The sequence below is a fragment of the Corylus avellana genome, chromosome 11 (genome assembly GCF_965113065.1).
Source record: "Corylus avellana chromosome 11, dhCorAvel1.hap1.2, whole genome shotgun sequence".
Classification (NCBI taxonomy): Eukaryota; Viridiplantae; Streptophyta; class Magnoliopsida; order Fagales; family Betulaceae; genus Corylus; species Corylus avellana.
This window is the reverse complement of record NC_142500.1, coordinates 16,796,352-16,819,604: the sequence shown is the minus strand read 5'-3', so window position 1 is coordinate 16,819,604 and position 23,253 is coordinate 16,796,352. Positions and strand designations below refer to the sequence as shown.

At 36.0% G+C, this 23,253-nt stretch overlaps 1 protein-coding gene across 1 annotated transcript; it reads left to right on the top strand.

Annotated features, from left to right (window-relative positions):
- Positions 1 to 1,918: 1,918 nt before the first annotated feature.
- Positions 1,919 to 21,410, top strand: LOC148583166 (calmodulin-binding transcription activator 3-like; the record flags this gene model as incomplete). The annotated part of the gene is made up of 11 exons (XM_088511596.1): positions 1,919 to 1,940; positions 11,574 to 11,693; positions 12,410 to 12,525; positions 12,695 to 12,783; positions 17,542 to 17,584; positions 17,744 to 17,954; positions 18,123 to 18,236; positions 18,363 to 18,679; positions 19,174 to 19,734; positions 19,896 to 20,587; positions 20,981 to 21,410. Coding segments are annotated over 11 exons (2,715 nt in total), but the record flags the coding sequence as incomplete, so codon positions are not given.
- Positions 21,411 to 23,253: the final 1,843 nt, after the last annotated feature.

Sequence of the window (23,253 nt, the reverse complement as noted above, 5' to 3'; positions counted from 1 at the left end):
TTACTTTTATCTAAAATAGCTCTTCAAATGTTTAAAAAAGCCCTACATTGGATTAGCCAAAAGAAAATATAAAATAGATATATTGATTGGAAGAGCTAAAAAAAAAAGCTAAATGTAGCAGCACTTTTCATGGGAGCCATTTTATTTTTTATTGTTTCTCTCACATGTTTTCTCTTTTTCCCAAATATTTTCCTACTTTTTATCTTGTATGTTCTTTTTTTTCCAAAACTTTTTCCATTTTTCCTCTCATATGTTCTCTTTTTCCCAAAAATTTTCCCACTTTTAATAATATTTAAATGATATAGATAAAAATATAGTTAATCGGATGTAGGAGTCTAGGAGACCTTTAAAAATTCATTAGCTAAACTAAATAAAGTACGTTTTGTGAAGCTATTTTGCATAAAAATTTGGCTCCTCTATTGGGAATGTTCTAAGGCAACATAATAGAATAATATCAAATATTCTAACATCCCCTCTCAAACTCAAAGTGAAATATTTTAGAACCTTGAGTTTGAAATCTGAAACAATGATGATGGCGGTGGTGGAGGCCAAGAACAAGTCGTAGATGGTGGCGACTGCTGAAGGAGATAGAGACTGGAGGTGGCCAGCTACGGCGGCAGGTGGCTGGTGAATGCAGATTCAAAAGGGCCGACAACGGGCAAGGGCTAACAATGAGCCAAACTTCAAAAGGAGCTGATGAAGGGCCAAAAATCCAAAATGGCCCAACAACGGGCCAGGACTGATAATGAGCCAAAACTTCAAAAGGGCCGACTAGGGCCAAAACTTAAAAATGGCCGACTTGGGCCAAAAATAAAAAGAAAATGAGCCCACTTGGGCGGTTATTAGATCAGTGCACCAAACCCGACCGGCGCATGGTGAGACATAGAGGAGCGTTGCAGGTGGATATAGTGGAACAATGGGAAACGTCAAGGACGTTGAAGGCCACAAGAAATTGGCTTTTATACCATGTTAAATAAATTGTTGAATATATTGGAGCGAAAGAAGGAGAGAGAGCGGAAGCATATAGGACTGCATTATATTGAGTCTAATTGATGTATGATTACAGAGGCCTTTATATATAGAGATGCTATGAGTGATAAACAAGAAACCCTAGAATATATAAGGCAACATAATAGAATAATATCAAATATTCTAACTTTTTTTTTTTTTTTTAAAGCGGAAGCATATAGGACTACATTGTATTGAGTCTAATTAATGTGTGATTACAGAGGCCTCTATATATAGAGAGGCTATGAGTGATAAACAAGAAACCCTAGAGTAAACCCTATAATATATAAGGCAACATAATACAATAATATTAAATATTCTAACAAATATAATTAACTATAGGTTATGTAAGGAAAATAATGTGATAAGGAAGAAGAATCATAAACAAACAAACATTCAAATTGTTAGGAAACTATTTACGCCGGACAGAATTAAGATTGTTCTGGCAGCATATGATAGTATCATAAACTAAGAATTGAAGATTGAAAATGGAATTTAGAAAGAGAAAAAATAACAAATAAGGAAGAGAAAAACTCTAATTTCCCCAAATAAGCAAACAGAGAAATAACTCTGAAAGACTTAAATTTAATTGATAGTTCAAAGTAAATTGAAAAATAACAAAGACTAGATGCCTTTATATAGGCTAGGCACCTCCTAATTTAACAAGGAAAATGAAAATAAATCCTAATTGGAAATTGAATACCTAATCCTAATAGAAAAAAGGGAAAACATAATCCTAATAGAAAAATGAAAACTCAATCCTTATTTAAAAAGAAATTTAAAACACACATGCATAATTAAAATAACAGTTTTCTCAATTTTCTCCTACATCTTATTTGAAAAAAAAAAAAAAAAAATCTAAAACAAAATGATAGATTTAAGGCACGATGAATTGCTATCTTTAAGATGATATTTGCCCCCACTTAAAATGAGTTTGCTAATAGGTTGCTAGCAAATCGTCTCTATAATACAACAAAACTATAAATTTTACAAATAACAATTCTAGAAAATTTCCACAATTTCTCTTGTGAACAACTAAAGTTGAGAATAACTAAATTAATAAATCGGCGGAAAAGTGTCTTATTTATATAAAATGAGGGGATATAACTTTTCACTTTATAGAACTAATGGCAGTTAACATAGTAATAAACGAGAAGTGCTAGAAAGCCAAACAAATGAACCTAGAAAAATTTTCAAATTGACGTGACAAGGGTTTTTAAATTAAAAAAAATAATAATGTAGTTCCCTCTCCCTTGTCTGCCACGTCAGTTTAAAAATTTTTCTGAATTTATTTAACATGTCAGTAATAACATGACACAAACCGTGCGTTAGCTTGATAGTAAAGCTGCACCTTTTCACCTTGTAATAAGTTCAAGACTCAATATATGTATGTGTGTTGCTTATATTATTATGTATGTATTATATATTAATATTAACATACTAATTAGTAGAGCATCTTATATAATATACTTGTAATATAGTTAATTGTACTATAGTTAATTAGTTCTATTATCTAATTGTATATAATAACGTACGTTTTGTTAATTTGTTACCTTACCTATAAACTATAGTTATATGCTAGATTTGGCCCTTCAACTGCCCTGCCCCAAGATCCAGTGACTTCATCCCAATCCATATATCCCATCCCATTTTTGATCCAACCCGATAACCCATGAGATATGCAGGTCAACCCAGTTATAAGGGAAGAACCAAAGAACACCCAGATGGACATACGTGAGATAAAGAGAAAAAACATCATATATTTCCATTTGAGCCACATTACAATAATGATAATAATAACTAGCCAGCGACTAGAGTCATGTTTTTGTTTTTCTCGGAGGGAGTTTGACGATCTATTTTTAGATCCATACAAATCCCAAGTTATACAATAATTTTAAAAATTACAACATATTTAAATTTTAAAAGGACACATCTCAAGTTCTATAATAATTTAAAAAATTACATCATATTTAAAAGGACATAAAGAAAATTTTAGTTCTTCATATCAGTGAATTAATAAGAAAATTGAGCTGGATGATTAGTACAGTTTTGTTAGTTACAAAACTGTTAGTTTGCTGTTATGTTAGTTTACTTTAAGTTAAAGTGGTTGTACATACGGTTGAGCTTATTACACGAGCAGTAGCAGTAGTTGGTTTGTAATCAAGGAGAGTATATATACATTGTAAATGTAAAGTTTCATTCAAGAAATGCAGGACAGAAAAATATCTTCTTCTCCATACGTTCTCTCCAAACTGAAGGAATTCATGACCAAATAAAAAAAAAAATAATAATAGCGGAATTAAAATAGACACAAAAAATATTACGTGGTTCGGTCAACGACTTACATCCATAGATAAAGCTCATAGGGCTATATTAAGCTCTTATTGAATGATTTGTTTACAATACAACATGCTCTAATTATAGAGCTTACCCATAAATATAATCTTAATCAAATCTCCTAATTTAGGGTGATCAATCATAATCAAATCCCTAACTTTAGGGTTATTCAAATATACTCTAACACAAACTTCTTCTGTTTTTCCTTTCTTGCTTTCCTTATTACATTGATTTCGTGTTTCTTAATACTTTACTCACGTAGAGAAAAGAATGGAAACTAAAATCGCGAGAAAGGAAATGGCATAAAGCAGCCAAGTGATAATTTGGAGCCACAGAGGAAATGGAATTGTGATGGCGGTAAAGAAAGCAGTCACTGCAAAGAAGACACCAACAAGGTCGAGCACTTGGGCCATCATTGAAAACTTGGACTTCATGAATATGCTAACGAAGAAGCAAGTAAAGCATAATAAGAGTTGGAAAGATACCACGAGAAAGATTGGAGAGAATTTCGACTGAAGTTGGGCATGTGTGAGAGCTATAGCAGGTGCCCATGCAAAGCACATGGTCACCATTATCTTCACCCAATCTATAATATGGTTATGCACTTCCAAAAGAAATGGTTGGGCAGCTGCTTCTAGGTCGGGTGGTGGCTGCAGCCCTTGGGGGTGAAATATTCTCTGAAAAAGCTGATACAAATGTGTGAAAATAGTCATTTTTGGTGTCAGCTAAAATGGGGATTGCTACTGCCTGCTTATTGAGTTATGTCTATATTTATACAAATACGGCAAAAAGCAAATTGGGGGAAGTTTTTGTTTTTTTTTAAGGGGAAACAGTAAACACGGTTTCAACTTTCAAGTGGGGGAGGGTTTTGAATTTTTATTTTTTTATTTGAGGGGATGGTTTGACGAAGACACCGTTGCAATACAAAGCAAATTGGGGGGATTTTTTTTTTTTTTTTTTTTTTTATATAGGGAGACACGGTTTCAAGTGGAGCTGTGGAGGAGGGTTTTGAATTATTTTTATTTTTATTTTTATTTTATGGTTTGACGAAGGCACTTTGCAAAGCAGAGGCGGAACTGCATGGCCCCAAGGGGCATGTAGTTCCCAAAATTTTTAAAAATTAAAATTTTACTCTTAAATTTTTTAATTTTGTACTCGTAAATTTTATTTACTCATAAAATTTTTAATTTTATCTCTCCAAAATTTAAATGCTAGTTTCTAGTTTCTACCAAGTCAGCGATGCCATCCCTAGCGGCTAGCGTGAAAAAATGGGTATCCAATCCACCTATGGACAGTTGGACACTTTTCTCGCGCAACTAAAATAAGAGAAATTGGGGGAGGGTTTTGAACCTTTTCTTTTGGAGGGGATGGTTTGCGAAGACACGGTTTGTGGCAATTTTTTTTGGAGGGGAATATTTTGAGGAAACACGGTTTCTAGTTTCTGCCACGTCAGCGATGTCATCCTGGCCTGAAAAAATCGGTGTCCTCCTTCTGGACGCAAATGTTTGGGATTCAAATCCTACTCATCTGGGACCTTTCATTTAAAACCAACAGCTCAGATCATGCTACAGTATTTTTTTAATAAAAAAAATTCATATTTAACCCTTAATTCTTGATAGAGACGTTAATAATAATTAAAAGAAAATAGAGAAATAATAAAAAAAGATAAGGTTTATTATTTTCAAATTACTATTCAATTGATAATGTCTTCCATCAACTTTCAATTATAATAATATCTCAAAAATTACTAAAAAATTGATAATATCCTCTCAAGAGCAGGAAAAAGAAAAAAAAAATTATCCTAAATATTTGTTAATAAGATAAAAAAAAAAAATCTTCTTTTAACAAAAAATGATATATATATATATATATATATATATATATATTTAGAATCAATTTAGTTCTAATTTGAGAAGGGTATATAAATAAAAAAATAATAAATAAATAAATAAATAAAAAGTAGAAATAAAAAATGATTTCTGTGTTCTCATTCAATCCTCTGGACTTTGTTTCTCCCTTCGCCTGTTCAGCTTTCAAAGGATTGCAGTAAAAGAAATCAAACAACCTAAAGGAATGAAGAAAAGGATCTTGCATTCGATGGTTCGTAATGTGATACAGCAGACTATATATTCAGTCTGTAAATGAGAACTAAAGATGGAAAATAAGAAAGTATACAGTAAGGCAATCCCTGATTTGTGGGATTGAAAATCACCATTAATCCTTACACGGTAATCAAGTGTGTCCTTGTAAACCATAGACTCCATTACTGTCTTGACAGGCTGATATTCTTCTTTCCTTCTTTGTGCCATTGACTGTTATACGGTCTTGGTTCCATGAACCCTTAGCTGCTATGATTTCCTTATCTTCATGATCAACAGCTACACTTTCCTTTTCTTCACGATCAGCTGTACAATCAGGCTTTACAGAGATTGCTGCATGATAAATGTTTTCCTTATCTTCATGACCAGCAGCTATACCATGTGTTCTAACATGCAGTACATTATTGATTTGTTTCACCTTTAAGTTCTTATGGCTTATTTAGAATGCTCTATTGTTGAATTTAGAAACATTTCTCTTCCTTACTAAGCCGTATAATTTATTCTCCTCTTTTTCCTTCTTTTCTCTGGATGAACTTAGTTTCCTCTGTCATCTGTAACTGATGGTTTAGACAGCCAAAAGAGCATGTCCTTTATGTTAGCTCATAAATAACAAAATTTCTTGTAGTTGTATATATATATATTAAAGCATCATCTACTCTGAAAATGAGGCACTCCTTGAACAATTTTTTTTTCCTTAATTTTTCAAAATTAAGTACATACTTCGATCTAAACATATCTTCACCAGACATGTATTTCCAATTTCAGGTGGTTCACTTTTTCTTTTTGATCGGAAGGTGACGAGATACTTCAGAAAAGATGGCCATAAATGGAGGAGGAGAAATGGAAAGATGGAGAACGAAGCTCATGAGATGCTCAAGGTAAGCATCGGGCATGATGCTTGATTAAAGACATTTAAATCATGCTGATGTGTGCTGTTCACTGAATAACATGGTTTTTTGTTTCTTCTCATTTAGGGGGAGATATATGTTAAAATATTCTTTCTGCTTTCTTACTAACTGTGTAGAGAAAATTATACTTGCTTTCAGGTTCGAGGAAGTTATGTGTTGGACTGCTACTATGCCTATGGTGCAGAAAATGAAAATTTTCAAAGACGCAGTTATTGGATGCGTGAAGAGTGAGTGTGTAAATAGTTATTTGCATGGTGTTTACTGAAGATTTTGTTTGAATAATTTGCGTTATAAGTTCTCTATGTGTTTATCCGTTAGGGAGAGAAGTACATCGGGAGTCCAACAAGATTAAGTTAATATACATATATATTATACCTTCCAAAATATATATATATACATATTATAAAACTACTAATAGTCCAAAAGCTTAAGCTAATGGGGTTAGGTCCACTTAAGTATATTAACTACTATTTTTCTTTATATTTTCTTAATTTGGAACACAAACCTCACAAGTACACTTACAGCAAATCTCTCCCACACTTGTGAGTCTTTTTCACGTTGACCATACTCTCTCTCAAGTGTGAGTCATTTACACAAGAGTGTCACACGTACTCCAAGAGCCACCACACTCTTTTTACCAAAGTCAAACCAAATGTATCAAACCTAGATACTCATATCAGAAGCGGAAGCTAACCATAGTTCTTATACCAATTGTTAGCAAGAGAAGCACCTCGGGAGTCCAACAAGAGTAATTAAATATACATATTATGACATTACTTCTTGCCCAAAAGCCTAAGTTAATGGGTTTGGGTCCACTTAAGTATATTAACTACTCTTTTTCTTTATACATTTTTAATGTAGGATACAAACTTCACAAATGCACTCACAACAATATCCTTGCTCATCATGAAAAACTAGATGTTGTAAATATTAATCTTATATGTTCTGTTATTTGAAGGGTAATTAAAGTTTTTTTTTTTTTTAAGTAATTCAATCTCATTAGAAAGCACAAAGGGGACAACCCTCAATTGATCTTAGAATATGGGCTTGTTTTAGTGTCATAGTCTTTGGGATATGTTTAAAGTCTACTATCAAGCATGGAGACTAATATTTTATTTTAGAAAAAGTTGGAACATTTGTTGCATCTGATTTTGAGATTTTTTTTTTTTTTTTGACTTCCAATGAGTTGATTCTTTTTCTTGTTATCTTTCTGGCCTTGCAACGAATTGTTTGTTCAATGAACAAAAATGTAAGGTCCCCTGCTGTGCCTCTCCCTCACACCACACACGTACACATAAAGAACAAGCAGATGCACTATACCTATGGTATTTTTTTTTTCCTTTCCTATTTTCATGTTTGATGTGATTTGAGATGGAAGAAGGGAGAAAAATGAGAAAGTAGAAATCAATTATTAATTTATAATAGAGAAATGATCAAAAGCATTCTCTGGAAGCCGAAACAGGAGAAATGCAAAAACAGCAAGGTCTCCATGCTAGAAATTCTCTTTGCTCTCAGTAAAAAAACATAAAAATGGGACAGCTCTGTTCCCAACACTTGAAAAAAGAAAAAAGAACTAAACTCAAGAGAAATCTTACAATATATATGGAGCTTATACGGTTGAAAATATTTCACTTAAACAAGAAAAGGAAGAAAACCGATGATGATTTTTATTTTTATTTTCTGTTTTTCCTTTTGGCTTTCCCCTCATCCTATTGCTGCCTCCATAGAAGATACTCTACCATGCCTGTCCATGTTACTATTTCTTTTTAGTTTGCTCTAGTTTTTTCCTTTTCCCCCCAACAATGATTTATATTAGTGCTCCTTCAACTTAAGGGTATGTGATGATAGCAATATCTTCAGTTCTAGTTATCAACATTGTGCAGTTATTATTCTTATTCGTTCAAAACGCCATAAGACTTGCTGAAATAATTTTCAATTTTGCTTCTTACAGTTTCTAATCTTGTGGTTTGGGGTTTTTCTTTTGTTGCTTACCTAATTCACCACTACTGTAGGGATCTCTCACACATAGCTTTTGTCCACTATCGGGAAGTAAAGGTAACACTTTATCCCTTTTAACTCTAATGTTGTTTGCACAATTAGTCATAGATGGATAAACCCTAAGAATAGTGTTTTCTTCTTGGCATTATTAACTTAATTATTTTCAAAGTATTTAAAAGATTGTTCTAATAGAAATATATTCAATTTTCCATTACATAGCTGCTTTGATTTGTGGTGGTCATTGTGGTATTTTTGTGTTTGTGGTCGTATTCTAACTTTCATTACTAGTGACTCTTGTAAAGCCCTAGCTTTTCAATGATATGAGGTTCTTAGGTAATACAAAGTAATTTTTGAAATAGTGGACCTAGTCTTTGTCGTGGTAAAAACCAAGGACTTGAATTTAAGATTTGCACTAGTAGAAGTACTTCTCACAACCAAGTTGCAATAGATGGAGTTAGTACTGGACTTGATGCTTAAGTCATGCATTCCATTCTTAGATTCATGGTTTTAATGTTGTGATATCAGATGCTGATGTAGTTTTTGTCATATTTGCTATTATTGGTGTTTTATGCTCGTTTTTATGAAGTTCAGCCCTGATATTCCTTATAAATTTTCCATTCTGAAGCTGATTTTAGTCTCTTGATTATTTCTATGCTGTATTAGATTTTTATTTGTCTATAAGTCTCTGTATTTTCAGTTTTGATTCTTTTCTATATTTTCCAACTTGATCAGGGCAATAGGACAAATTTGAACCGCGTTAGAGAGACCGAAGAAGCTATTCCCAATTCCCAGGAAACTGAAGATTTATTACCGAATTCTGAGATTGATAGCTCTGCATCTTGTAGTTTTCATCCAAATAATTCCCATGTGCCTTCACAAACTACAGATACAACCAGCCTTAATAGTGCTCAGGCATCAGAATATGAAGATACTGAATTAGGTAGATTATTATACATGCCTCAGTTTATGATTGATTATAGACTCCTGATGATACTTCATAGGGACGATTTTATGGATTTGAGGATGGTGTATGCTTGAGTGTTCATTGTCAGTCCATTCTAAATTTTCCTTAATTATATTTCGTAATATTTTGCGTTTGGGGGAACTTTGGATTTGGTATTTATTTTGATGCATTAGTAGCTCTTGGTGAATTTCTATTGTTATCTATTTATAGGTAATACTTATTATGTGCTTGGTTTTGAATGAGTTGAAGTTTTTGGGGGTTGTATCTGTGAATGTGTTCACTTTCCAGATATGGTAACAATGGAGCTGTCAATTGTACTGAATACCTCTCAATGTGAGGGTTGCTCGTATTATATAGAAAATTGTCTAGGTAATTACAAGCTGTATCTCAGCGATTACAGCAATCTAGGGACCCCAATAAGGCAACTAAAATCTATCTATTAATTACAATATACTATAGCTATAATACAAGAACATGCCATAACTAGAAAGACTAATTATGGCTAAATATATATGGACCGTATCTGATTGACATCCCCCCTCAAATTGATGCTGGTCGATCAAGAAGCATCAATTTGCCCACAAGAAACTGATGACGTTGTCGTGTCATAGCCTTCGTGAAGACGTCAGCTATCTGGAGATCAGTGGAAACATGAGGAAGAGAGATAACACGAGTGTCCAAGGCTTCCCGAATAGAATGACAGTCTACCTCAATATGCTTCGTACGTTCATGGTAAACAGGATTAGCAGCTATTTGAATGGCACTAGTATTATCAGCATGAAGAGGAGTAGAATCAGTTTGAGAAAAACCAAGCTCAGCCAAAAGCCCACGAAGCCAGACAATCTCAGAACAAGCAGCAGACATTGCCCGGTATTCGGATTCAGTAGATGATTTAGAAACACGAGCTTGCTTCTTACTCTTCCAAGAAATCAAAGAATCACCAAGAAACATGCACCAACCAGTGACAGACCGCCGAGTGTCAGGACATCCTGCCCAATCCGCATCACTAAAAGCAACAAGGCGAAGAGAAGAGCCAGTTGGAAAGAACAACCCACGGCCAGAAGAGCCCCAAAGATATCGAATGATACGCCGAACAGCAGCTAAATGAAGATGGCGGGGAGTTTGCATAAACTGGCTAACCTGCTGTACAGCGAAGGAAATATCGGGCCGAGTAATAGTCAAATAATTCAAGCTGCCTACCAACCGTCGAAACACAGTAGGATCAGAGAGAAGATCACCCTCCTCACTTCGATATTTCACATTAACCTCCATAGGAGTATCCACCGAAGAAGAATCTTGAAGACCAGCTAGACTAATCAAGTCCTGGGTATATTTGTGTTGATTCAAGAATATACCAAAAGAATCAGTGTGCACCTCCAACCCCAAAAAATACGTAAGAGGACCAAGGTCTTTCATATGAAAAGAGTCTTGAAGATTCCGCTTGAGATGTGCAATCAAACTGGAGTCGGTTCCCGTAATAACGATATCATCCACATACACAAGTAAAAGAACAATACCAGTTTGAGTCTTGCAAAGGAACAAAGAAGAATCATATTGGCTTTGGACAAAGGAGAAGCGAAGCAAAGTAGACCTGAATTTTTCAAACCATGCCCGGGGAGCCTGTTTTAAGCCATAGAGAGACCGCTTTAACTTACACACAGCGGTAGATGGAGAAAAAAACAACCCCGGAGGAGGAGTCATGTAAATATCTTCTTTGAGATCACCATGAAGAAAAGCATTTTTGACATCCATCTGGTGAAGTGGCCAGCCTTGGGAGCACTATTCATCAATGCTAGGGCAACGCTTAAAATCGTGCTATATGAGTTTAGACTACAGATAATCCTACACTTTTTAGCCCTTCTTGGGTTGTAGAAGACACTAAATAGGAATTGTGCTGATGACAGCGTTTTGATCAGAAATGTGTATCATAATTAACGGGCTCTCCTTTGTGGCTCAAAGGTTAAATTTAGAGGGGAAGATGGAACATTTATCTACTCAAATTATTTTTTAATTGTGTACATGCATATAATGCATTGGTGCATGCCCATAACCGAGCTTAGATTCAAAACCCATTTTCAGTCAATTGCTCTTTTAAAATGCCTGTTTTTTGCATGGACAAGCATACAGTCAACATGGCATTTGGTGTAAACGAATTTGCATAAATACTCTATACTTGTTAGTTTGAAGTCGGCCGTGCTTGTGATGGTTTCCAACGATCAAATTAATGATCTTCTGTGAATGTGATTTGGTGGAATGCAGATATTGAGCAAATACTCATAGAAGCACAACATCGATGGCTACGCCCAGCTGAAATTTGTGAAATTCTTCGAAATTATAAGAAGTTTCAAATTGCCCCAGAACCTGCAAATAGGCCACCAAGTACAATTCCTTCCTGCATTGTTTTTGTTAGATATCATGCACAATAATTGTTAGAAATTATTTCTACCAGATAACAGCAGCTATCTCAATGATATTATCGATTCAGTTTTCTAGACAAACTTTTTGTTTTTTTTGTTGGGGGGGAGGGAGAGATTTTACATAACCTTTAACCTCCTTTTTCTGTGATCTATTCACGATTTTAGGAGTTTAGGACTTTTTATTTTTATAAATCCCCCGCCCAAAAAAAAAAACTAACTGAGATCAAGTTTCTTTTGCAACTGGTTTAATTGATGATAACTCATCAACAGTACTCTTGTGAGGATAATCAGTCGTTTGGTATCATATTTGTGGGTATCATGTATAGTATAGCTTTTATTACCAAATTGTTACCGGTTATCTGGACCAATATGCTGAAGCCTATTTTTGAATTTAGAAACATTTCTCTTCTTACTTATCCATACAATTTGTTCTTCACTTTTTTTCTTCTTTGGATGAACTTAGTTTCCTCTGTCATCTGTAACTGATGTTTTAGAGAGCCAGAAAAGCATGTCCTTTATGTTAGCTCATAAATAAAAAAATTTCTTGTAGTTGTAGGCACATTTTAAAGCATCATCTACTCTGAAAATGAGACACTCCTGGAACCTTTTTTTTTGTTAATTTTTCAAAAGTATATACTTCTAAACATATCTTCACCTGACATGTATTTCCAATTTCAGGTGGTTCACTTTTTCTTTACGATAGGAAGGTGCTGAGATACTTCAGAAAAGATGGCCATAACTGGAGGAAGAAAAAGGATGGAAAGACAGTGAAGGAAGCTCATGAGAGGCTCAAGGTAGGCATCGCGCATGATGGTTGATTAAAGACATTTAAATCATGCTGGTGTATGCTGTTCACTGAATCGTATGGTTTTTTGTTTCATTCTCATTTAGGGAGAGATATATGTTAAAAGATTGTTTATGCTTTCTAATTAACTGTGTAAGGAAAATTATACTTCCTTTCAGGCTGGAAGCATTGATGTGTTGCACTGCTACTTTGCCCATGGTGAAGAAAATGAAAATTTTCAAAGACGCAGTTATTGGATGCTTGAAGAGTGAGTGTGTAAAGAGTTATTTGCATGCTTTTTACCGAAGATTTGTTTTGAATTTACCAATTTGCAATATATGTTCTCTATGTGTATATTCTTGTTCGTCATGAAAAATTAGATGTTCGTGAAAGAAAGCAAAGAAAATTGCTTTTGGCGGAATGAAGTCTCAGCTTCGTTCTCATTGTATATATAGGCAAAGAGTTACAATTGTAAGACCAAGTACCATTGTCAACTAAAGCTTGAAGTTCACTTTCCATTGCAGCAAACCATTTAGGGTTAGAAACAGCCTGAGCAAATGTTGTAGGGATAGAAGGCAAGGGTGTAGCATGAAAGGATTTTAGTGGATGCTTGGTTGATTTTAAGGATAGGAATAGCTGATAGTTGGGAAAAGACTTAGGTTTGGAGTTTCCAGTCATAGATCTTGTGACAATATGAGGAGAGGCTGGTTCAGTAGGTGCAGGCAAAAGCTGAAGTAAGGATTGATCTAGGTGGGGGATAGGATCAGGGGTAGGTGGTAGTAATTCGGCAGTAGGGGTAGTCAGGGGAGTGTTTAGAATAGGTACTTGTGCTGGGGAAGGCAAGGTGATTGGGGGTGAGGTCTGAACAGTATTAGAGTCAGAATTATTCATAGAGTAAAAATGAGAATGATCAAGAACAATACCTGTAGGGGAAGGATCTGATCCGTTAGGGGATGAAGATGCTGCTCTATTCTGTGCAGGGAACACCAATTCATCAAAAATAACATGTCTAGAGACATATACACGATTGGAGATGGGATCAAGGCACTTGTAACCCTTTTGATGGGTACAATATCCAAGGAAGATGCATTGTTTGCTTCTGAATTCCAATTTGTGTTTGGCATAGGGTCTTAAGAGAGGATAACAAGCACAACCAAAAGTTTTTAAAAAGGTGTAGTCTGGCTCCTTATTGTAGAGTTTGGTGAAAGGACTTGAATTTTGGAGAGTAGGGGTAGGCAATCTATTGATGAGATACACGGCAGTACTGACAGCTTCAACCCAGTATTTAGAAGAAAGGTGGGATTGAGCTAGGAGACTAAGACCAGATTCAATGATATGCCTATGTTTTCTTTCTGAAACTCCATTTTGTTGAGATGTATGTGGACATGTGACTCGATGAAGAACACCATGTGTTGACAGAAATTTAGTAAAGTTATGAGAGGTGTATTCACCACCCCCATCTGTTTGAAGTTGTTTAATTTTAAGGGAAAATAAATTTTCTATCAAGCACTTGAATTTAACAAAGGTTTCAAAAACATCTGATTTGAGTTTTAGAGGAAATAGCCAGGTGTATCTAGAGAAATCATCAATAAAGATAACATAACATTTGCTTCCATTGATTGAAGATAAAGGAGAAATCCATACATCACTATGAATAAGCTCCAATGGAGCAGTGGTAATACGACTTGACTCAATAAAGGGTAATTTTTTGCTCTTTCCTAATTGACATGAAACACAAATAGATTGACTCGACTTAACTGAAGACACAGGAAGGTAGTAGTTGTGAAGCAGATGCTGCAAGATTTGATGACTTGGATGCCCTAAGCGGTTGTGCCAAACTGAAGAAGACACCCTGATCCCAATTTGCGCAGTAAATGCTCTGACTTTATTTTTGGTGAAGTGTTGTAGCCTTAATGGGTAGAGACCATCTTCACTTGCCCCTTGTAGGAGGATATTCCCTGTGAGGTTGTCCTTAATCAAGAAATAGGTATCAGTTAGTTTAAAATGGCAATTATTGTCACGACAAAATTTATTTATTGAAAGTAAATTTGTTGTAGCATCAGGGCAATGTAAGATATTTTTAAGATGTAGGAGTTGATTTGAGCGAAGAAAAGAGGAAGAGCCAGTGTGGGAGATACCAAGTCCATTACCATTACCTACTGCTACTGTCTCATTACCCTGATATGGTTGCTGCAGAGTTAGATTTTCCAAGTCATTAGTGATGTGAGTATTGGCTCCACTGTCAGCAAGCCATTCATCTTCATCTTGTAGATCGTTGGATTGGGAAACCATTGCAGCAAGTTCAGATGGTGGATGTCGTCCTTGGAATGAATAATCCATGCGATGAAAGCAGTCCAATGCTTGATGATTGGAGCGGCCACATATCTGACAAAGAGGTTTGTTGGATGAGAGGATGCCAGGTTGAGAATTTCTCCTTGTAGTGTAGTTATTTCTCCTTGGAGTGTAGTTGTTGGGAGAATTGCTTCTTGGAGTGTAGTTGCTAGTGCTTCCAGTAATAGTTTTTCCTTGGGAGAAAGCAGGGGTTGGGAGTATACCAGGAGATCCGTTGAAAGTCTTCTTTGAGGGATAGGAATTTCTGTAATTGGAGAAATGTTTCCTTTGGTTGTTGAATCTCTGTTTGTAACCTGGCTTCTGAGCAGTCATGGCAAAGGATTGTGGTTCATCAATGGCAGCCTGATGTTCAATGAGTTGCTCGTGTCCAAGTAATTCAGACTGAAATTCTTCAAGAGACATAGTGGTATTCTTTGTTATCATGGAGTAGGTCATGACAAAAGAATTGTAGGTGGAGCTTAATCCACCAATGATGTAGGATACAAGGTCATCATCGGTGATGGGGCTGCCGGCGATAGCTAGCTGGTCAGCCAAGGATTTTGCACTTCGAATAAAGGTAACACATGGATTATTACCTTGTCTGAGAGTCTGAAGTTGGCGTCTCAATTGAGTGACGTGAGACCTTGATGGAGAAACATAACGAGTGGCAAGGGTTTTCCATACTTGATTGGAGGTTTTACACCCATAAATAGTAGGCACAAGTGGAGCAGTTAAGGTTGCAATGAACCAACTGAGAATACATTGGTCTTTCTTTTCCCAGATAATATATTCTGGATTTGGGACATCAGGAGTAGTTTTGTCCGGAGAAGATGGAATAAGCTTTGGTGGGCATGGCTCAGAGCCATCAACAATGCCCATCAAGCCGTTAGTTTTGAGGATGGGCTTAAATTGAAATACCCATCCGAGATAGTTGCTGTCATCGAGCTTGGATTGACAGAGATGCGCAATGTTTGGCATTGTGAAGGATAGAGCAGCGTCGCTGGATTGCGTCATGAGTGCAGTATCAAGGACACGGCAAGGAGATGCGGCTATGGTCTGGTGCGACAAGGAGAAGAACAGCAATGAGGCTGTAATTTGGTGCAGCAAGAAGAAAGAAAGTAGGTGCGGCAATCTGGTGCAGTGCGGCAATGTTGGTGCAGTACAGCAGGTGCGGCAAGAGAAAAGGTGATCTGAGGGCAGCAAGAAGAGCTGCGAATTTGCCTGGAGAAGAAGCTGATTCCGTTGAAGAAGGCCCAAAAATTTGAGAGGGTCAAGGATCTTATTGAGAAGGGTATGAACCGTAAGGCTCTGATACCATGAAAGAAAGCAAAGAAAATTGCTTTTGGCGGAATGAAGTCTCAGCTTCGTTCTCATTGTATATATAGGCAAAGAGTTACAATTGTAATCAAGTTTGACAAACCCAAACTTGATACAAACTAGGAGACCTAATTCAATACAAATAAGTAAAACAAATACAACTAGAACACTAAAGAGAAGAGATAAGAACAACTATAAGGATAATACTAAAAGATAAGAACAACTATAAAACAGACTCTATTGGTTCCTTAACAGTTGGAAATATTAATCTTCTATGTTCTGTTATTTGAAGGGTAATTAAAGATTTTTTTTATGAGTACTATTTTTGACTTCCAATGAGTTGATTCATTTTTTCTTGTTCTTTTTCTGGCCTTGCAATGAATTGATTGTTCAATGAACAAAAATGTATGGTTCTCTGCTGTGCCTCGCTCTCACCCCACACACGTACACATAAAGAACAAGCAGATGCACTATACCTGCTTCTAAGGTAAAGTTTTATTTTTTTTCCTCATATTTTCATGTTTGATGTGATTTGAGATGGAAAAAGGGAGAAAAATGAGAAAGTAGAAATCAAGGTGAATTCTTTCCAGTAAGCTAGCCTCCAAATCACTCTTAACACATATAAACACTAATAAAATAAGGCTGGGAATCAGGGAAACTTGTGTAAATTCCTTAAATAATTGAAGTTATCCTACCAAAGTCGACCATAAATTTCTGATAGACACCCGAGGACTGTAGCTCTCCCTTAAACACCTTCTAGTTCACCGGAAGTCATTTTTCAAGTAGCACGTTGGATTCTTCTTTACATTCAAGGGCAAATTAAAACTCTAGTAGCCGAGACAGGAGAAATGTAAAAACAGCAAGGTCCATGCTAGAAATCCTCTTTGCTCTAAAAAAAAAGACAGCTCTGTTCCCAACACTTGAAAAAGGAAAAAAAGAACAAACTCAAGAGAAATCTTACAATAAATCTTGAGCTTATACGGTTGAAAATATTTCAGTTAAACAAGAAAACGAAGAAAACCGTTGATGATTTTTATTTTTGTTCTCTGTTTTTCCTTTTGGATTTTCCCTCATCTATTGCTGCCTCCAGAGAAGATACTCTACAATGCCTCTCCATGTTACTATTTCTTTTTAGTTTGCTCTAGTTTTTTCCTTTTTCTGCTCAACACTGATGTATATTTGTGCTCCTTCAACTTAAGGGTATGTGATGATAGCAATATCTTCAGTTCTAGTTATCAACCTTGTGCTGTTGTTTTTCTTATTTGTTCAAAACGCCATAAGACTTGCTGAAATAATTTTCAATTTTGTTTCTTACAGTTTCTATTCTTGTGGTTTGGGGTTTTTCTTTTGTTGCTTACCTAATTCACCACTTCTGTAGGGATCTCTCACACATAGTTTTTGTGCACTATCTGGAAGTAAAGGTAACACTTTATCCCTTTAAATTTCTTGATTATAAATTTTTCCATTCTGAAGCTGATTTTAGTCTCTTGATTATTTCTATGTTGTATTAGATTTTTGTTTGTCTATAAGTCTCTGTACTTTCAGTTTTGATTCTTTTCTATATTTTCCAACTTGATCAGGGCAATAGGAAAAATTTGAACCGCATTAGAGACACTGAAGATGCTATTCCCGATTCCCAAGAAACTGAAGATTTATTACCGAATTTTGAGAATGATAGCGATGCGCTTTGTAGTATTCATCCAAATAATTCCCAAGTGCCTTCATCACAAACTACAGATACAACCAGCCTTAACAGTGCTCAGGCATCAGAATATGAAGACACTGAATCAGGTAAATTGTTATACATGCCTCAGTTTATGATTGATTATAGACTCCTGATGTTACTTCATAGAGACGATTTTATATGGATTTGAGGATGGTGTATGCTTGAGTGTTCATTGTTAGTCCATTCTAAATTTTTTTTAATTATATTCGTGCAACTTAACATGATATATGCAGCATATAATCACCATGCAAGATTTGCATTCCACTCTCTCCTCGAATCACAGCAGTCCATGGTGGAGAAGACTAATACTGGACTCACTGATCTTCAGTTTCCTGCATCAGTTTCAAGTAAGTTGTTTATTTTGTTTAATTCTATCTATTTTAATCATTGATCATATCAGTGAATTTTGATATTACTAATTGCTATCTGACGTGGCGTACCAACTTCATTGTAATACTCTATACTATTAACAGATGATTATCAAGGAAAATCTTCGGCCATTTCTAGGGTAGATTTTCTTTCACTCACTCAAGCAGATAAAGCGAAAGAGAGTAATAATGCTGGATTAAAAGACATAGATTTTGATTCTGCATCTTCGGAGGATATCTTAAAAAATGCTATTTCTGGCAGTCAAATTATGCCTCTTCAGCCACCATTTCTCGAAAGACAACCTGATACTATTGGAGTCCTTGGAAAACGAGAAAACCAGAAACTGGAGCAGCTTTTCACCAGAAACTTTGGTGAAAGGCAGGAGTTTGGGGGTCACCCACAGGCCCAAGAAGAGTGGAAGGTACAAATTTAGTTACAATTTATAGAATATATCATTGGCATCAAATATGTATATTTTGCTAAAGCACTTTTGGAATCATAAACATTCCATGGTGATTGTTTTTGAGGGTTACAGTAAATTTGGAAAATCGTTGCTTTTATGTTACAAGCTGAACTACGGAGTTTCAAATAGAGATATAAAAGGATGGCATTTTGTGTTACTGCTCAAAATAAATTTACAACTTCTAAATTCTTGTTTCCTAGGTACTATAGTTACTTCCAATTGACAACAACATATATGCTGTGCATGCAAGTAATTCTGATTTGTTTATTGATAAATATTGTATGGAAGGAATGAGCTAGCTCGAGAAAATTTCCCATCTTCTGGTTGTAAATTTTAACTAATAGAGTACATAATTTTTTATATTCTGGTTTAAGAGTTGTAGGGCCATTAGCTGCTGTTTTCTTGTCGACTCCTGTTAATTGTGTCCAGGCTTTACTTTGCCTTACAAACAGACTTCTGAAGGCAAGTGGCCCTTGGGTCAGGATGTGCATATCGAATCAGTGTATGGTGTCGTTTCTAGGCTTCCTGAGGCTGAACAAGATGTTAATCAGGTCAATGTACTCAATTGTCTGAAGCCGTGTTTAGCACTTACCGATAAGCAAGAAAACTTTCCTATGCGAGATAACCTTCAAGGACAGCTACCAAATGCAGAAAACAGTTATTATCTGGATTTAGGTCAAGAGAGCGAGGTGACTTCAGAGGGAAAAACCAACAACTCTTTTACAAAAAAACCTCTGTTAGATGGCTCTCTAGCAGAAGAAGGTCTGAAGAAGCTTGACAGTTTCAACAGATGGATGAGTAAGGAACTTGGAGACGTAAATGAGTCACATATGCAGTCCAGTTCTGGGGCCTATTGGGATAGTGTTGAAGGTGAAAGTAGGGTTGATGAATCCAGTATTTCTCCTCAGGTGCACTTGGATAATTATACTCTTGGTCCCTCTCTATCCCCGGACCAGCTTTTCAGCATTATTGATTTGTCACCAAATTGGGCATATGAAGGCTCTGAAATTAAGGTACCTTGGATTTGATCTTCCTTCTGGGCTGCAGTTATATCAACTAAGCTTTCAAATGTGTCATCTGCCTGCTAAACGTTAATATACAAATCCTGTCTTATTTATCAATTCTGGTCTGGTGATATTTAATTTTTCTCTCTTTTATCCCACAACTTATACAGGTCCTGATTACGGGAAGGTTCTTGAAGAATCAACAAGAAGCAGAAAATTGTGAGTGGTCATGTATGTTTGGGGAAGTGGAAGGTCCTGCTGAGGTTGTCGCTGATGGTGTTTTACAATGTCATACTCCCATTCATAAGGCTGCAAGGGTTCCTTTTTATGTGACACGTTCCAATAGGTTAGCATGTAGTGAAGTACGAGAATTTGAATACCGATTTAAACCTGTTAAAGATGCGGATATTATAGATAATTATAGTGACAGTGGAAATGAAATTCTTCAAATGCGATTTGTAAAACTATTGTGTCTGAGCTCTGCCTGCCCTCCAAATTCTGATTACATCGGTCTGAGTGAGGAATCCCAGTTAAGCAATAAAAACAGTTCATTGCTAAAAGAGGACGGTGATGAATGGCATCGAATGTTAGAGCTTGCTTCTGAGAAGGATTATTCTCCTGAAAGAGTACAGGAGAAGCTGAAGCAACTGAAGGAGAAGTTGCATATATGGCTCCTGCAGAAAGCAGCAGAAGGTGGAAAAGGTCCTTCTGTATTGGATAAGGGTGGCCAAGGTGTGCTACATTTTGCAGCTGCCCTTGGCTATGATTGGGCCCTAGAACCCACAAAACTTGCTGGTGTAAGTGTCGATTTCCGTGATGTGAATGGATGGACTGCACTTCATTGGGCGGCACTTTTTGGCAGGTGAGCACTCAAAGTTTCTTGCTTATTTCTTTGTGGTAATCTTTACCTTTGTGTACTTCCGTCTATTCTTTCTGCCTCCACCTTCCGATGTACAGGACACGACATTCTAGGCTGAATCTCATATGAGAGAAAAGGGGAAAAGATCTTGTATCATATGTGAAGATATAACAAGAAAACTACCTATGCTATTAAAGCCTTCTCTGTACATAGAGAGGGAAATTGAATTTGATAGACATAATTTAAGTTGAAGTATATATACCTTACCAGGCAGGGATAAACCTGAACAGCAAGTGGTAGTCCTTTTGATTTTTTCGTCAAATACTAATACTCATTATGAACTTTTTCTTTTCTTCTCCTTCCAAGTTAACTTCTTGTTTGAACTTGCTTTACCAGAGAGCGCACGGTTGCTTCCCTTGTCTCTCTCGGTGCAGCTCCTGGTGTAGTAACTGATCCACGTCCCAAGTATCCTTCAGGCAGAACACCTGCTGACCTAGCTTCTGCTAATGGACATAAAGGAATCGCTGGTTATCTTGCAGAGTCTGCTCTGAGTGCCCACCTTTCATCTCTTAAGTTGGAGACCAAGGATGGTGATGCTGCAGAGATCCCTGGAGCAAAAGCAGTAGAAACAGTTTCAGAACGAAGCGCAACTCCAATCAGCGATGGGGATTTACCAGATGGATTATCACTGAAAGATTCGCTAGCTGCTGTCTGTAATGCCACTCAAGCTGCTGCACGTATTCATCAAGTCTACAGGATGAATGTTGTGGCTGAGATACAGGAAACCAAGGTACCGGATTTCCCTTTTTTTTGTTGGGATGAATGACTTGCTATTAAAAACGGAACGAAGTTTTACAACACTCTCCAGCAAATATGCTGGAACAACAAATGCTATGACAAAAGCATCTAACAACAAAACAAACTACCTACCTAGTAATCCAGTATACTTTGAGTTATACCCCAATTGCTACAAATCTCTACATTCTCATCTTTCTTTTTAAATTTTCCCTTCCCCGTGATTCTATTTCTGCCTTCCTATACAACATTTTGAATCACTTTCTCCTCTGCTCTAGGTTGATTCTCATGCCTTAAATCATTTCTCTGCCTCCATATGTTGTGTAAACGAACAAAGCTACCTGTGAGCTCGCCCGGGTTCAGCTTGATAAAGCTTGGCTCGTGCGTGTCTCAGTTATTAAATGAGCCGTTTGTGGACATGAAACTATACTCGATTATTAAACGATACATACCCGTATACAATTTGGCTCGCTTGTTTAAAGTTCGTGAACATACTCGTATAAGGACTCGGCTCGCTTATTAGCGCGAGTCGTATATATTTATATATTAATTCATAAATATATGTATATATATTACTTAATAAAAATAACTTATAGAATATATAATTTCATGATAAAATTTAATCATATGGTCATATCTTAAATGATATAACCATTAAGTATCTAATGCTAGTTGAATCAGCAATTTGAATTGTTAATTATATGATTGAATGGAAACATATTATACTTAATCGTATCATTAATAAAATTTGTATATGCTTTTTTTTTGAATTTTTTTTTATTTAAATACAAAATTTAAATAATCCAATACAAGCCGAGCTCGGCTTGAGCTAGGCAAAAATTTCCGAGCTCGAGCTCGGATAGAGTACCCACCCTAACAAGCCAAGCTTGAACAAGCACTACCTGCTCAAGCTCGGCTCGTTTACACGTTCTGCACTCCAAACCAGCTTACAAGCATAAGCTCTTAAGCTTTTGTTCTTCCATTTTCTTATTCCTTGACTCATAATTTCCTCCCTTTCTATTGGAGGATCAAGTACTAAACATTTCTTCCTTGTTTCTCCTCAAATTCTTTTACTGCATCCACATTCTAAGAATAAATGATCTCTGCATTCAATAATGCTTCTGCAAAACACACATTTGACCTCTCCTTTTTAGCCCCAATCCAGCCACAATACAAATGCTTGTTTAGGAATTGCAAGTGGAAACCAAATCAGTTTCTACCAATCCACTTTTGGCTTCTTAGATCGAATTGCATCCCACGTTTTTACACTGGTATAATAACTTTTTTTTTCTTTTCAAAATCACCCATATAGACTTATCACTTTCTCCTATTTTCACCATTGGCAACTTGCTTTGTATACTAACTAAATCTTCTGATTTGGCTGGTTGCCACTCCCACCTCTTTCCCTTTATTACACTTGATAATTTTGCTTCCATCTTACTTCGAGCATCATATACTACCTTATATCCATATTGTTCATAAAGGACATCATCAGGGTGCCACCAATCCGGCCAGAAATGAATGTTTTTTCCATCTTCCACCGAGAATTTGATGAACTTCTTTGCTATATCCCTTAGCTTAAGTATCTTTTTCCACCTCCATGTTCAATTATGTAGTATTTTTAGTTGCCAAAAAACATCTCCCTTTAAGTAAGTTCACCTTAACCCATGCTACCCAAAGAGAACCTGCTTTTGTGAACATGTTCCAAATGTGCTTCATAATTGCTGCCTTATTCCATTCTTCTATTCTTTTCAACCTCAATCCTCCTTCATTTCTTGGAACACATCAAATCCCAAGCAACTTTGCTTTAGCTGAACAATCTTCACTGCTATTCCACAACAATCGATTGAACTTATGTTCTATTGATCTAATAA